Genomic DNA, 13,232 nt, shown 5'->3' with positions numbered 1-13,232 from the left:
TCATCTTTCCTCAGATCACCAGCAAGCACCCATAGCCCATCTTCAAGGGATGGGCTTGCAAAGCACTGACCAGCTCTACATTTCTGTCTCTTGCCGCATCCAAAGCTACAGTGTTTTTTCCGTGAAGAATTTGTCTCTAAACTCTGACATCTGTACAATTTATCGTAAATTATTAGCAAAGATTCTGTATATTCTAAGTTTCAACACGACATTTCAAACTATGTAGCAACGATGGCATGAGTCAAGAACTAAGTAGCAGCTTAACACTATCTTACATGGCTTTTTGGAGGGCAAGAGCTTAGTCAAGCTCTTCATATTAATTTACTAATAATATTTTGTACATAATGGAGCTTCTTATCCAAAGCTAGTTACATTATTTACAAAGGAGGCAAAGTATTGTCCCAATTTTACAGATGGAGAAATTTAGACAAAGCGAGGTCAATTCATTTTGTTCACAAGCTTGTTCATTTTTATTTTGTATTATTGTTTATTTTATTTGATAATAAAAACAAAACTCTTGCTTTCTTTCCACTAGATTTGAAATTTTTAAGAATACTAAGCTGTTGAGGAAGTGCCCTTCTAGCAATCCCAAACAACAGAAAGGAAGCACTAATTAAACAGCATACTATATGAAAACCAATACTTACAAGTTCCCTTAAGATAATTTTTAGAGTAATCTGCCTCTGTCTCTTACTGAAAGTTCTCTACTAGAAATAGAGGGTCCTTTCTGGAATCTCCTTCTCAGATATAGAAAACTGTTGTAAGTGAATTTCCATTTATCATGGGACATCTCCATCGGAGGCATCACTTCAAATAATATCCAAGGCCATCTATAAAGTTGGAAAACAACAGCACTTCCCTCTTTTCCCACAACACATCAGGTAACTGAAATCAATGGCAATCCTATCTCTGCAATGGAGCTATTCAGACCGACAAAATAATTCTCTTAAGGACTTTCTAACTTTAGGTTAATGGGTCCATATCTGAGGACAGTATCAAGCGCTTATATGAGATCTCAGTAGAGCTTCATGCATTTATACAGGTATTTCATTTTAAATTCTGATGAAATTGGCCTACTGCACAGTATTTTATGACTAGGAGAGACTATCTGAATACAATAATTGGATATGCTAAAATGACTATTACAGAAAAAAAGAGGATTTATTGAAATGATTATTGGAAAATAGCCATTTTATCAGGACTCCAAGAGTAAAGTATAAAATAGTTAATAACCTGGTTATTTCTTCCCCTCTCCCCCATCAACAAGGGAAGTAACAAGACTGTCACAGGCTTTGACAACAGCCTATCATGATTCATATCTCCCCAGTTAGCCCCCATATTTCTAGCTTTGGGTTTGCAAGTCATCATGGGATGCCTTACATTCCCTATCCATTGCATATTGTTGCACTGTTTCTTAATACTTTGGTCATTGTTAATATTGTAAGCTGCAGCTAACTGAAACTAAATAGGCCTAAATTGCTTTGGTTAGCAAGTGAACCCCCCATTATTCCTTCTTCTAGAGAGAGCCAGTAGGGCTGTAGAGACAAACAAAAGGGAAAATATCCTTAGGTTTGAAGAGGTCGGGTTATGGTTAGAAAGGAGAAGATGGGCCTAGCAAGGGAAAGGGAGGAGATAGCATGACTGAGTCTCTTTATAGAGGAAACTGGAAAGGCCTGAGAAATAACTTTAAAAAGATCAGTTAATTAAAAGGTGGGAAGGGGTTTGCAAAGCTTAGTATGAACAAGATAGTTTTGAAGAATTGTATTTTTAATTTAATTGGAAACATGATTTTAAATTTATTGGAACTTGGCTATTTTGGGTTGGAATCCCAAACAAAACCAATGCTTAAACTCCCTTGATTTTTGGTTGTCACCTTGATAACTAGCTAAGTTGAGGAGTTAAGTGCACCACTGACAGCCCAGCCAGCACGTGGCTGAAAATAATATCTAAACCAACATGGAAAACCAAGTTTCAGTTCTCTGCACTTCCCTCAATCCCCACTCCGGAGGCAGTGAGACATTCGATCAATGAGAGGCTGAAAAGAATCTCAAATGCCAGGTTGCCAAAAGAAAACTGGGCAACTCTCTCAATGTGCACTTATAACTGTAGAACACTGATAAGGCAGGAATCAATAAACCATCTCATGGAGGAAAAGGCAAAAACAGCCTGCGATGTGCTGGGCATTTGCGAAACACAACAAAAGAAGGAGATGGAGGTCAGCTGGTGGGATGGAAGCACGGTCATTCTAGGAAAAGAAGAAGGCACAAGGATAGCTGGAGGAGTTGGATTCATCATAAACAAGGAATGGGCTTCAAAAATCATCTTGTGCCATTTGAAGTCATCGCGTATTGGGGTGCTTTACCTCTGATTGAACCAATACAGCACTCTCAAAATCATCCAGATCTATGGTCCCACAACTGCAGGCAAAGATGATGATGTGGAAGGATTCTATCAGGAGCTGGAGGAAACCTTCACTCAGAGTTCCACATATACGATTGCGATAAGAGACTTCAATGCCAAGGTTGGAAGATGGAGAGAGAGCAAAAAGTTCATAGGAAGGTACGGTATCAGAGAATGTAACGTGCGAGGAGAACAACTAGCTATATTGGCAGAGACAAGGAGAATGTTAATTGATAACACCTGGTTCTGAAAGAAGGCCAACAGGAGATGGACTTAGATCACACTGAACATGAAGACAAAGAATGAAATATATTACTTTCTGATCGGTAGACGATGCATTGTGAAGGATATTTCAGTATTGCCATCATTTAACATAGGTAGTGATCATCGCCTACTGAGAGTCAGACTCATGTTCACTGTGAAGGTAGAGAAAAAGGCACTGTGTATGGTGAACAGAAGGCACCAACCGGTAGCTTTTGATGAGGCAATCCTGAAGGAAAACATTTCCAGGGAAGACTGGAGCCTCCTGGATGACTGTGGCGAGGATTATGAGAACTTCAGCAAGAGACTGAAATGGTACGTGAAATCAGCTGAGCGTGAAAGACCAAAAAGAGATAGAGGAAGAATCTCAGAGAATATAAAGACCTTGTTGGAGAACAGAAGGAAAATTAAAAGAAATGGAAGCGACAGGCTTGAGTACTCTCTTCTCTGCAAGCCCACATGAATGAAGCTGAAGGAAGACTTCAAGAAATTTCGAACCAAAAAGCTCTTAAAGGCTGCTAAAGATCATAAAAGTCTCAAAAAATGCAAATGGGAATTGGCATTGTATAAGTCATCATTATCGGTTTGGATGAACAAGGATGGAGAATCAGTAACCGGTCAAACAGAGATGGAGGCAATCTGCAGGAATTTCTATACCCAGCTGTTTGCATCCCGTATAGATGTCCTAATGCTATCACTTCAACAAACCGATGAACACATACTCCAGGTTCTCATCAGCAAAATCCATCATGCAGTCTATTAAATGGAAAAGGGGAAAGATCCAGGCAAGGATGGTCTGACAGCAGAAGTGCTTACGGTGGGTGGTCAGGAACTCTGGAAAGCTCTCCCCCAAAGGTTCAGCAGTTACCTGGAAATCCAGAAGATACCATCCAGGTGGAAAGAATCCAATACCATCTTGCTGCATAAGAAAGGCGATCGAGAAAATCTAAAGAACTATCACTTGATCTGCCTGCTTTCGCATGTCTATAAGTTGTACACTAAAATAATAACAAATAGACTGTTGTGAAAACTGGATGAACAGCAACCTAGAGAGCAGGCCAGTTTTTGAAGAAATGACTGCACAATAGACCACATCTTCACTCTAAACCAACTACTAGAGCGTTCAAGGGAATACAAGTTCCATTTGTGCATTGCTTTCATGGACTACGAGAAGGCGTTTGATAGCGTGGAGACCAACGCCATTCCTGAAGCTCTTTCAGAACAGGGAATCAGCGAAAAATATATCACATTATAAAGGAAGCAAACTCTGGCTGCAGCACAGATATATCGCTATTCGATACTCCGCTCCAAATACCCATCGAGAAAGGTATGAAACAAGGAGATACAGTTTCACCAAAATTATTCACAGCCTGCTTTAAATTGGTCTTTTGATGAGCAGTCCCGAAAGGTGGGATTAATATCCATGGCAAGTGGCTAAACCATCTCAGGTTCGCAGATGATATAATGCTGATAGCCAAAAATACAGTCCAGCTTGTGAAAATGCTTAAAGAACTGAACTCAAACAGCAGTCACGTCGGATTAAAAATGAACCAGTTGAAAAAGAAATATGAGATCAGATGTTCTGCCAAGAACTCAGATAACTCTTGAAGGAAAGCAAATCCAAGAGGCTGACAAATATATTTATTTGGGCTAAGAAGTCAACATGTGCTACAATCAGAAAGGTGAACTGTCACACAAAAAAAAAGCTGGATGGTGCGCATTCAATGACATCAAGGACATCCTCCAAGGAAAGATCAGCAAAACAACGTATACAAATCTTTTTAACTTGACCGTGCTTCCAGCGATGCTATATGGCAGTGAAACATGGTCGCTGATGAAGATTGAAGAACATCAACTGTCTGTCACACAGAGGGCAATGGAACGATCATTTCAGGGCATTTTGCTCCATGATCACACCTCCCAATGAAATAGTTAGGCAGCAGTCTGGAGTCGAGATGTTGTTGTTGAAAGCAGGCTCAGAAAAATGCGATGGGCAGGACATGTGGCCTGACTCAGTGACAACAGATGGACTGCAGCTATATCTGACTGGTATCCGCAAGAACTGAAACGGCCATGAGGTCAGCCTCCAAAAAGGTGGGATGATTTTCTAATAAGGAGATATGGACAAACATGGAGAAGGATGGCCAGAGTGAGAGAAGATTGGAAGATGTATTGTGATCGGCTCAGTCTTAACTGATGAAGGACTGACAGTCTATGAAGTCTACCTTGATAACTGGAATGACTGAAATCAAACTAAAACACACTGCAAAACCCTTCAGCACAAGGGTTTTAATTCCATTTTAAAGAGAGTCCTGAATGAGGGAGTCTTTCTACAAATGAATGAGACCTGGCAAGTTTGGTTGACAAAGCACCAATGGTAGTTTTGAATAAAAGTAAATAAAAATAGTCTGTTGGAACTCCATCTGCCTACAAAGAAAATGCTGGTGGCATTGCAGAAGATGGAATTGCATATCGAAATTAAATAGATAAGGTTAACAAAAAAATCTTACGTGTGAAAAAAAATTATCTCTATAAATTACCAAATTAAAAACTAAAATTGAATGTCCTTTTTTCCCCCATTTTGCACTTCACTTATTTAGACAATGACAATAGGCTGGTCATTTTCATTTTATTTAGGGCTAGAGTCTTCCATAGCTGCTCCCTCTGTGTAATACCTTTTTCCACAAGTAAGTAAGGGCGGAAGTATCTGTCTTTTTCTTTTCAGTTTCCATTTCAAATTCTCATGGCTGCGTTTTGGGTTACCTAGGAAACTGACTTGCTGGCGACAACCATTTTTAGCAGTCGGTTCCCTGAACTGGTGCTAAAAACAATTTTAGTGACAGTAGATGGGAGAAAGCTATTTTGCCAAGGTTAAAATGATTTTGAATCAGACTTCAGAGTTAGTTTTTACTGGGAAGCCATCATACAATGTCATCTAAATTTGCAAAGATTCAATTCGCTCTTAGATTTCTGAGTAATGTGGGAATATTAGAGAGACAAGGTGGGTGAGGAAATATTTTTTATTGCATCAACTTCTGTTGGTGAGAGCGCCAAGATGTTTCTCTAATATCCCAGAACTGACACAGCTACAACTACGCTGCATATAATAATGTGGGGCAGCAGTTACGTGCCTCCAAGTAGATATTAGATTCTCTCTCTATAATCCAGTCCTAAAGTCAAGTTAAATTTCTTGGCTCCAGAGCTTTGCAGAAAAAAAATGTTCTCACTGATATTATCAACAAGGAAAACAACTTCTGATTTCTTTTTCTTATATTATGGTCAATACCGTGTTTCTGTAAGGGACAGCTTATTTTGTGTTCATTTATTAATGTTTCTAAATGGTATTAGTTTTGAAAAACACAGCAAACAGACTGCTGATGGTCATTCAGATCAATGAGCTTAGTCTCTGTGACTTTCTGGGTCATCCCATTGCCTTTTGTTACCTTTTTGAGTCTGTCAACAACAGTGGGATAGGGCACATATTGCTTCTTTGATTTAAGGCTGGCGAAATTAATTGACTTAACTGTGTGCGAACTTGACTGTATTGCTAAGGTAAGTAATTTTTAGGGTGTGTAGAGCTTATGTCTTTGTGCTTGGTTTTTAAATGGAAAATGCCTAGTATTTTTTATTACTAGTGTGCATGACTTGGTTACCCTGTTCAGTTTTGTATTGATTCTTGACTGAATGCATAGTTAAATCAAAAGGGACTGTTAAAGAACCAGCAGGAAAGGCAAGATACACACCTTCAAAGGAATTAAGGTAACAATGCCTGGACCATCAAATGGGGGCAGAAGCGATCTATCTGGCATGAGCCAGGCTATGATGTTTTACCCTTTTTAAGGCTCAGCCTAATGTCCAAATCCTTATAATGGCTAGTCGGAAGGAAAAAGAAGGAGGTAAATGAGTGGCCAGCGATGCTATTCAGCGTGGCAATGAAAAGAGCCATGCAGGCTGTTTCTCCCAACTTAGAGATGGGGAATCAGATGGACCTGCCTGAGCTGGATAGAGAGGTTAAGCTAGGTAAGAAAATGTGCATCTAGGACTGTTTTTTGTTTAATAAAGTTACTATTGAATAAATGAGATGACATCACTTAAATGAGGATGCAAAGATCCTCACTTCATGGGCCCATAGTAGCGACAGTTACATAGTTGAGTCCATTAAGATCTTGAAACAAGTTCATCACATCTCAGAGCAGGACAAACATGTAGATGAGGTGCTTCACCAAACAACAGCAAAGTAAGGCTTCAAGGAATCTTTGACAGCTACTTTAGACAGGATAGATTTCCCTCTGGAAATTCTGGGTAAGTGGCCTGGAGTCTCTTTATTTCGAGCACCATTCATGCTAGGGCAACCAAGCATATTTCTAGAAATTCTTTCTGATCCCTCTATAATCAATGATATTTTCATACCAGGGTCCCTATGAACTGTGCAGCTTTCCCTTGACACTAAGCAAAAGTGAATTAATACATAAAACAAGCATTAATCCACCAAAAGTGTGTCAAACCACCAAGCAGTGTGTTATCTTGTATTATTGGCCTTTGTCCCCTCTCCCATTTCCCTTATCTCCTCCTCCAATTTTGTCTTCTCTGTCTTGTCTCTGTTTAGACTGTAGAATCTTTGGGGCAGGGATTTTGTCTGTCTGTAAAGAGCCGTGGCACTTCTGAGTGCTGAATAATGGCACTTAAAATCCACAATGTGCCCAAACTCCAGTAGGCTATCAAGGGACATGACCCACACGCTTCTAGAATTCCCCCCCATTTTAATAACCTGAGAACAAGGCTGTAAATAAGCACATTGTAGATCTGTAAATGGCTTTAAACAGAAATTAATGGAATTCCAGCATTTTCATTCTTACACTTCACTTTAAGACAAGTATATACTCATAAAGCTAAGGCATTCTCTGCTGGAACAATGTGGAGCAGAATGGTCATCATTTTTACACAAGAGACAACCCTGATCTGTATTCTCGGTCAGTTCCTCATGATAGTCACTTTTGTTCAAGTCTGAAACTGTGTGCGTATCGATTACTCCCAGCACTTGTAGTATCTCCTGTTTTAACCAGCTCAGGTCACAGTTCGAAGTTGCATGATGATTTTATTGCAATTTAATTTATCATAATAGAAATTTCAGCAAGATTCAGCCTGTCTATACCTCTACATTACTGATAGAGCACGGTATGCAAAATGCGAGGCTAATGTAAATCAACAAGGGAGGGATAGCTCAGTGGTTTGAGCATTGGCCTGCTAAACCCAGAGTTATTTTTATAATTTTTAAAGCTGCAAGTCAACTTGCACAACTGATTGATTTTAATTAAAACTACAAGGTCAGGGAGATTAAAATTCACAGATTATTAATTGTTTTTCATTACAGGATATGTCATTCCATCTGCCATCTGAATATACTTCTACACAGTCTTCAATTCCACCAAGATTATTTGGTTCTCTTGCAGCCCAGTTTGAGTATCCTATTGCTTCACCACTTAGATACTTAAATGAACCTTCTGTTTGTATATCGTTTATTCCAATATATGCTGCTTTGTTATGACGAACTACTATTTGTTGTATGGCACTGTTCTCTGCAGAATTCCTTGGAGAAGCAATCAGGCCACCAGCTTGGGAACATGTGGCTTTTGAGGTCTCAAAGTCACCTTCAGAGCCATTGGCTACAAAGGTTTTTTCACTGGCACTATTGCCGTTTATGAAAATCCAAGCTAGAAAAAACACAGAAGTACAGTACATCTAAGTTACATTTTTTCCCCACATACTATTCTTTAGATTAGAGAAACAGGTTCTGGGACCCTGGAGCAAGAGGCAGTTATTTTTATTGATTCATTCTGTCAGACCAGCTGCACAACAACCCAGAAGTTTGAAAGGGGAAGAATATTTTACTGGTGCAGAGAAAACTATGGACAGAGGCAAAAGGTCTCAGGAAGACCCTAAAACAACCGGGAAAAATCTTAGGTTGAAATTTATACTTTATTATTGTTATTTTAGTTAGCAATGAAGGCAGAGCTGAGGAAGTTTTTATTGTCCTAGAGAGTAGAGTTGGAATTGTACACAATACCAGAGTTTAATACTGTTTTGGCACCCTAAAATATTGCCATGTCACTATTGTAAAGTGCAGTGTTTGGGAACATTATTGCAGTATTTCTTATGAGGCCAGGCCCATTGGCCTTGATATGACACAGTGAGAATTTCTGTCTTCATTCCATTATCTCAATTAGCATTTGCAGCTCTCTTTACAGGTAAGACTCAAGGGTCTGTTCCTGTTCCAGAGGAAGTAAATGGGAAATCAAGGGGCAGAATGAGGCCACATGTGCTGTTGATGTCAGAGAGTGGTTGTCTCCCACTATTCTTTTTGGTCACAGGACAAATCAAATAACATTTCAGACATAAAGTAGACCCTACGCAAGCCACACTATTTCATCTTAAGTATATTTTGGATGGGATTTTTTTAGCACTTGATCCCACAGCTGTTCTTGGGGGGACTTTCCTATTTACATCAAAGTGGAGATCTGCCGAGGCTAATGATACATGTGACAAGGTTAGACCAGTACTGCCCATATTGTAGAATTGTGTTACTTTAGTAAAACATCCAACAAGTACATAGAAGTTTGGAGTATGAGCAAATAGGAAAAGCCCAGATCAGACACCAGATATGAATCCTTTTTAACTCTGAAGAAGTGGGGATCTAGATCTGCATCCAAATTAGTCCGTTTGGGCCCATCTATCACTGACTGGAATGAACAGCACTTGTCCTACCTTTTTGGATTTTGCTGACAGTAGCTTTCAGGGTCTTCAGTTGTTCTTGCAAATCACTTATTTCAGTTTTTAAAAGCTCACATTCTGAAGAATAGAATAATAGCATTGTTCTTATTGTTTTACATTAAAATATGGAAGGTTTTCTAAAAGCTTAAAAAAGCCAGAGACTTCACCTCCAGAACTAGTAATGAATCACAAGTGTAACATCAAATATAATGTTTTTGATTTCTTGGTTCCTCAAGAAGAAGTTTAAAACTGAGGTGTTGAGGCCACGGGTCCACTGAAAATAAAAGGGAAACTACTCGTTGAGTGCAATTTTTAATTGAACCTGCAGTAATGCTAGCTTTTCAATTCAATTGTAAAAGCTAAAAATTAGAAGCAGAAGACAACGTAGTTAGAAAAATAAAACCTTGGAAATTAGAATAAAGTTAATTAGCAAAGTTCTGAGGAGAGTTGTGAAGAATATGTGCATTCACTAGAAGCCCATTTGACCTTTGCAGTAGGTAGAACTATCATGATGTTTGCCAATCTCAGCCTATGCGGGAAAATTTCATGAACAAGAACTGAGATCATTTGTACAGTTGCTCCTGGTGAACCCTTGTAGGACTTCTTTGTCTTTTAGCAGCATATCCTTCATCCCACAAACCCAGTGATCAGGTACTCATCACTGTGGTGTCCAGGGGCGACTCTAGCTATTTCGTAGCCCCAAGCACGGCGGCACGCAGTGATGAGCGCTCTGCCAGTCACCAGTCCCGCAGCTCCGGTGGTCCTCCGCAGAGCGCCTCCCGCGGCATGCTGCCCCAGTGGTATCTGTCTCCTTTAGAATGCTACTCTTAGACGTTTGAGTTCATCAGATTAACCCTTCAAGCCTCACTCGCTTCTTTCCATTGCAAACCAGACTGTTTGGTTTCCCCAGTGCCCACCTCTGTGTATTCCTTCCCCACTCAGACAGAAGCAGCAAAGCCCAACTGGAACATAATAGCTTCTGTGTATGCACTGTTAGACTTCTTCTTTACCCTCCCTCAAAAGGGGGGCACTGTTTACCTGTGCCTCCACAATCTCCTTTTGGTCCTTCTGCACCTCTGTCTCCTTTTGGTCCAGGGGATCCATCCTTTCCTGGAAGACCTGGTATCCCTCTTAATCCTTGCAATCCAGTGTGTTTATTCAGGGAAAAGGAAGAAACAAAAATAAAGCAAGTAAACAATTGACTTTGTAGGTGTTATAAGAGTTTGGGATTGCTGTCATAACTACAGATGGATGACGATTAGATAAAAAAAAAAGACCATAATGAATTATGGGAAAAATTCAGATCCTGATCTAGGTCCAAACTTTATAGCTTGACTCCACTGCTATTATTAGAATATCAAATTCAAACATCTGAAATGTCTTCAGAAGTTTGGTTTGGATTCACTTCTTAATGGAAATATTAGTATGTGAGTGCAACTGGAATTCTTAAAATGTTTCTGAGTATGTACAGATAAAGCTATACTTTCAACAGACCTTGAAACCAGATTTTCCGGTGCTCAGAATCCACAATTGGGACCAGATTTTCAAAAGAATATAAACTCTTTCATTGTGACCCTTGCAACTGGATATTCAAAATAACTCAGCACTCAGTGCAGTGTTTTGAAAATATGGTGCTTAAATGGGAGCTATACTCTTTTGAAAACCTAGTCCATAATCCCTTATGCCTCCATTGCCCATCTGCAAAATGGACATACTACTCTCATCTTTCTTCCTGTCTCATCTATTGAGTTTGTAAGTTCTTCAGGGCAGAGTTTTTCTCTTATTATGTTTTACGTAGATTGCCCAACAAGATGATTTTCAGATCTCTGTTAGGGATTCTAAGTGATATTGTAATACAAATAAATACTAAATACAGTGTGATTAGAGAATAACTTCTTATAGTAATTTCTAGAGAACAGGCTGAATGCCCCTTCATCCTTTGCCTCTATCTGCAGCAGTGAGACCTGAACAACTCTTCCAGGGCCTGTTTCTTCAGTGCCAATTCAACTTATTTTGAGGCTTGACAATGCCAGAATGTATATCACCTTGGTGTTGGCCATCTGCTGACACTGTCAAAAGTGCTATTAGTCTTATTTATTATGCGTGTTTGTCTCTCTTAACCACCAAGAAATGCACTGTAACAAGCAAGTTATTTCACATAGATCACAGGACAGGCATTGGCTGGTAACAAGTTTCAGACACTGTCAATCTGGATCAGATTCAAAACTAGTGGCCTGGAAGTAAAAGGCTCTAGAGAATATTATCTATTTCAAAGCATCCATTTTATTTCTAATCTAGCTTTTATTTGACTGTTAGTTTCATCCTAGTGTTTTAGTAATTAGCGGTATATTAAGGATCTCCAGATTTTTCAATGCTTGACAGATGTTTTTGCTCAAGTTCCATGTAGCTACATTATTTGAATTATGCTTTCTTTTTTATCAGTTTTTTTTAAACACCAATCTGAACAACAGGTTAACAGTAAGTAAATATTTCTATACCTGGATCTCCCTTTTCCCCATTAGCACCATCTTTTCCATCACTTCCTGGTAGTCCGTTCTGAGCAGGTCCACACACAACAAGTGTACATGCATTCTGATCCCATTTTTGGACAACTTGAGCAGGATTTGAGTTGGAAGTTGTCACCAGAATTAACACCAACACAAAAGTGTTGAATATTGGAAGCAGCAGCATTGTTTGATTCCTAGCCTGTGAAAAATTATTAAAAGAATTATCCTAAAGCAGTGACGGGCAACCTGCAGCCTGTGCCACTTCCACAGCTCCCATTGGCTGGAAACGGTGAACTGCAGCCACTAGAAACTGTGGGCAGCCATGCAAATGTAAACAAACTGTCTGGAGGCCCACTCGCAGATTACCCTGATGGGCCACAGGTTGCCCACCACTGCCCTAAAGACATTTTGAGTGAAAATAAGCTCTTAATGTTGCAATATTACACATTGGCTATATAAAGGAATGCTAAATGTCTATTTCCTAAAATATTTGTACTAATTATTTTTTTTAAATCAGAGCTTTGGTGCTCCTGAAAACACTTCTTAACTATTCTTTTCTCAGATCTTAATGAAGTACCCCTAATTATTGGAATTTGTCCTGCTCGAAAAACCCCACAACTTCTAGCAGAAAAAGCAGCAAATTTCAGTTAAGTTCCATCAGGTTGCCTGCATTCATAATCCTTAAAGTTTTAGTAAAAACTGTTTTTAAGAAAGTGAATTTTTTTCAGCCCTGCACAAGTGCACTGGGGATGGTATAGAAGTGAATGCCAGGACTTGAACTTGGTAATACAGCTGTATGCTTTCAAGTCAAAGATAATGTAGGAATAGACTCCCCAACTTACCTGTAAAATTGCATATACTTCCTAAATGAATAGCATAAAAAATTAGACAAGACATATTTTGTTGTACTCTGAACAAAGTAGGAACATTAAATCATGACTGATATTTTTTTCAAATTAAAATACATAAACTATAACACAATGTAACCTTAAATCTTGTCTGATGAAGAAATAAACAGAGTTCTACCTTTTAATACACAAAAATCAAAGATTTTAAGGAAATTTCTATTGTACATTTACCAACTATGCACAACTTCATAATTAAAGAACAGGACTAAAAGAGAGAGCAAAGATATCATCCAGTCACTTACTTTGCAGTACCTGGTGTGCTAGAAAAAGCATTCACAGGAATAATTTACTGAATTTTACTGTCTATTTATATACTACAGAATGAAGTAACAAACTCTGGTTTCTCAGCTGTGCTTATTTACAGTAAATAGGAGTTATAGTTTATTTA

The 13,232-nt window shown here is 38.9% G+C and overlaps 1 protein-coding gene across 2 annotated transcripts in view; it reads right to left on the bottom strand.

Moving 5' to 3' along the window:
* Positions 1–7,857: 7,857 nt before the first annotated feature.
* LOC127054462 (pulmonary surfactant-associated protein D-like) overlaps positions 7,858–13,232 on the bottom strand; it is a 216,345-nt gene continuing 210,970 nt past the window's right edge. The window contains exons 1-5 of one of the 2 annotated variants that reach the window (XM_050960677.1): positions 13,087–13,115; positions 11,928–12,135; positions 10,468–10,566; positions 9,424–9,507; positions 7,858–8,372 (exon numbers count right to left, since the gene is read on the bottom strand). In XM_050960677.1, coding sequence (XP_050816634.1) covers positions 7,996–8,372; positions 9,424–9,507; positions 10,468–10,566; positions 11,928–12,120 — 753 coding nt within the window. In that variant the 5' untranslated portion in view covers positions 12,121–12,135; positions 13,087–13,115 and the 3' untranslated portion in view covers positions 7,858–7,995. Of the gene's footprint in view, positions 8,373–9,423; positions 9,508–10,467; positions 10,567–11,927; positions 12,136–13,086; positions 13,116–13,232 lie in introns of those variants that run through there. The other variant, XM_050960678.1, reaches the window with a different exon arrangement.

Source organism: Gopherus flavomarginatus, chromosome 6 (assembly GCF_025201925.1).
Source record: "Gopherus flavomarginatus isolate rGopFla2 chromosome 6, rGopFla2.mat.asm, whole genome shotgun sequence".
NCBI lineage: Eukaryota > Metazoa > Chordata > Testudines > Testudinidae > Gopherus > Gopherus flavomarginatus.
Note: the sequence above shows the minus strand (reverse complement) of the source record. Positions and strands in the feature narration are given on the sequence as shown.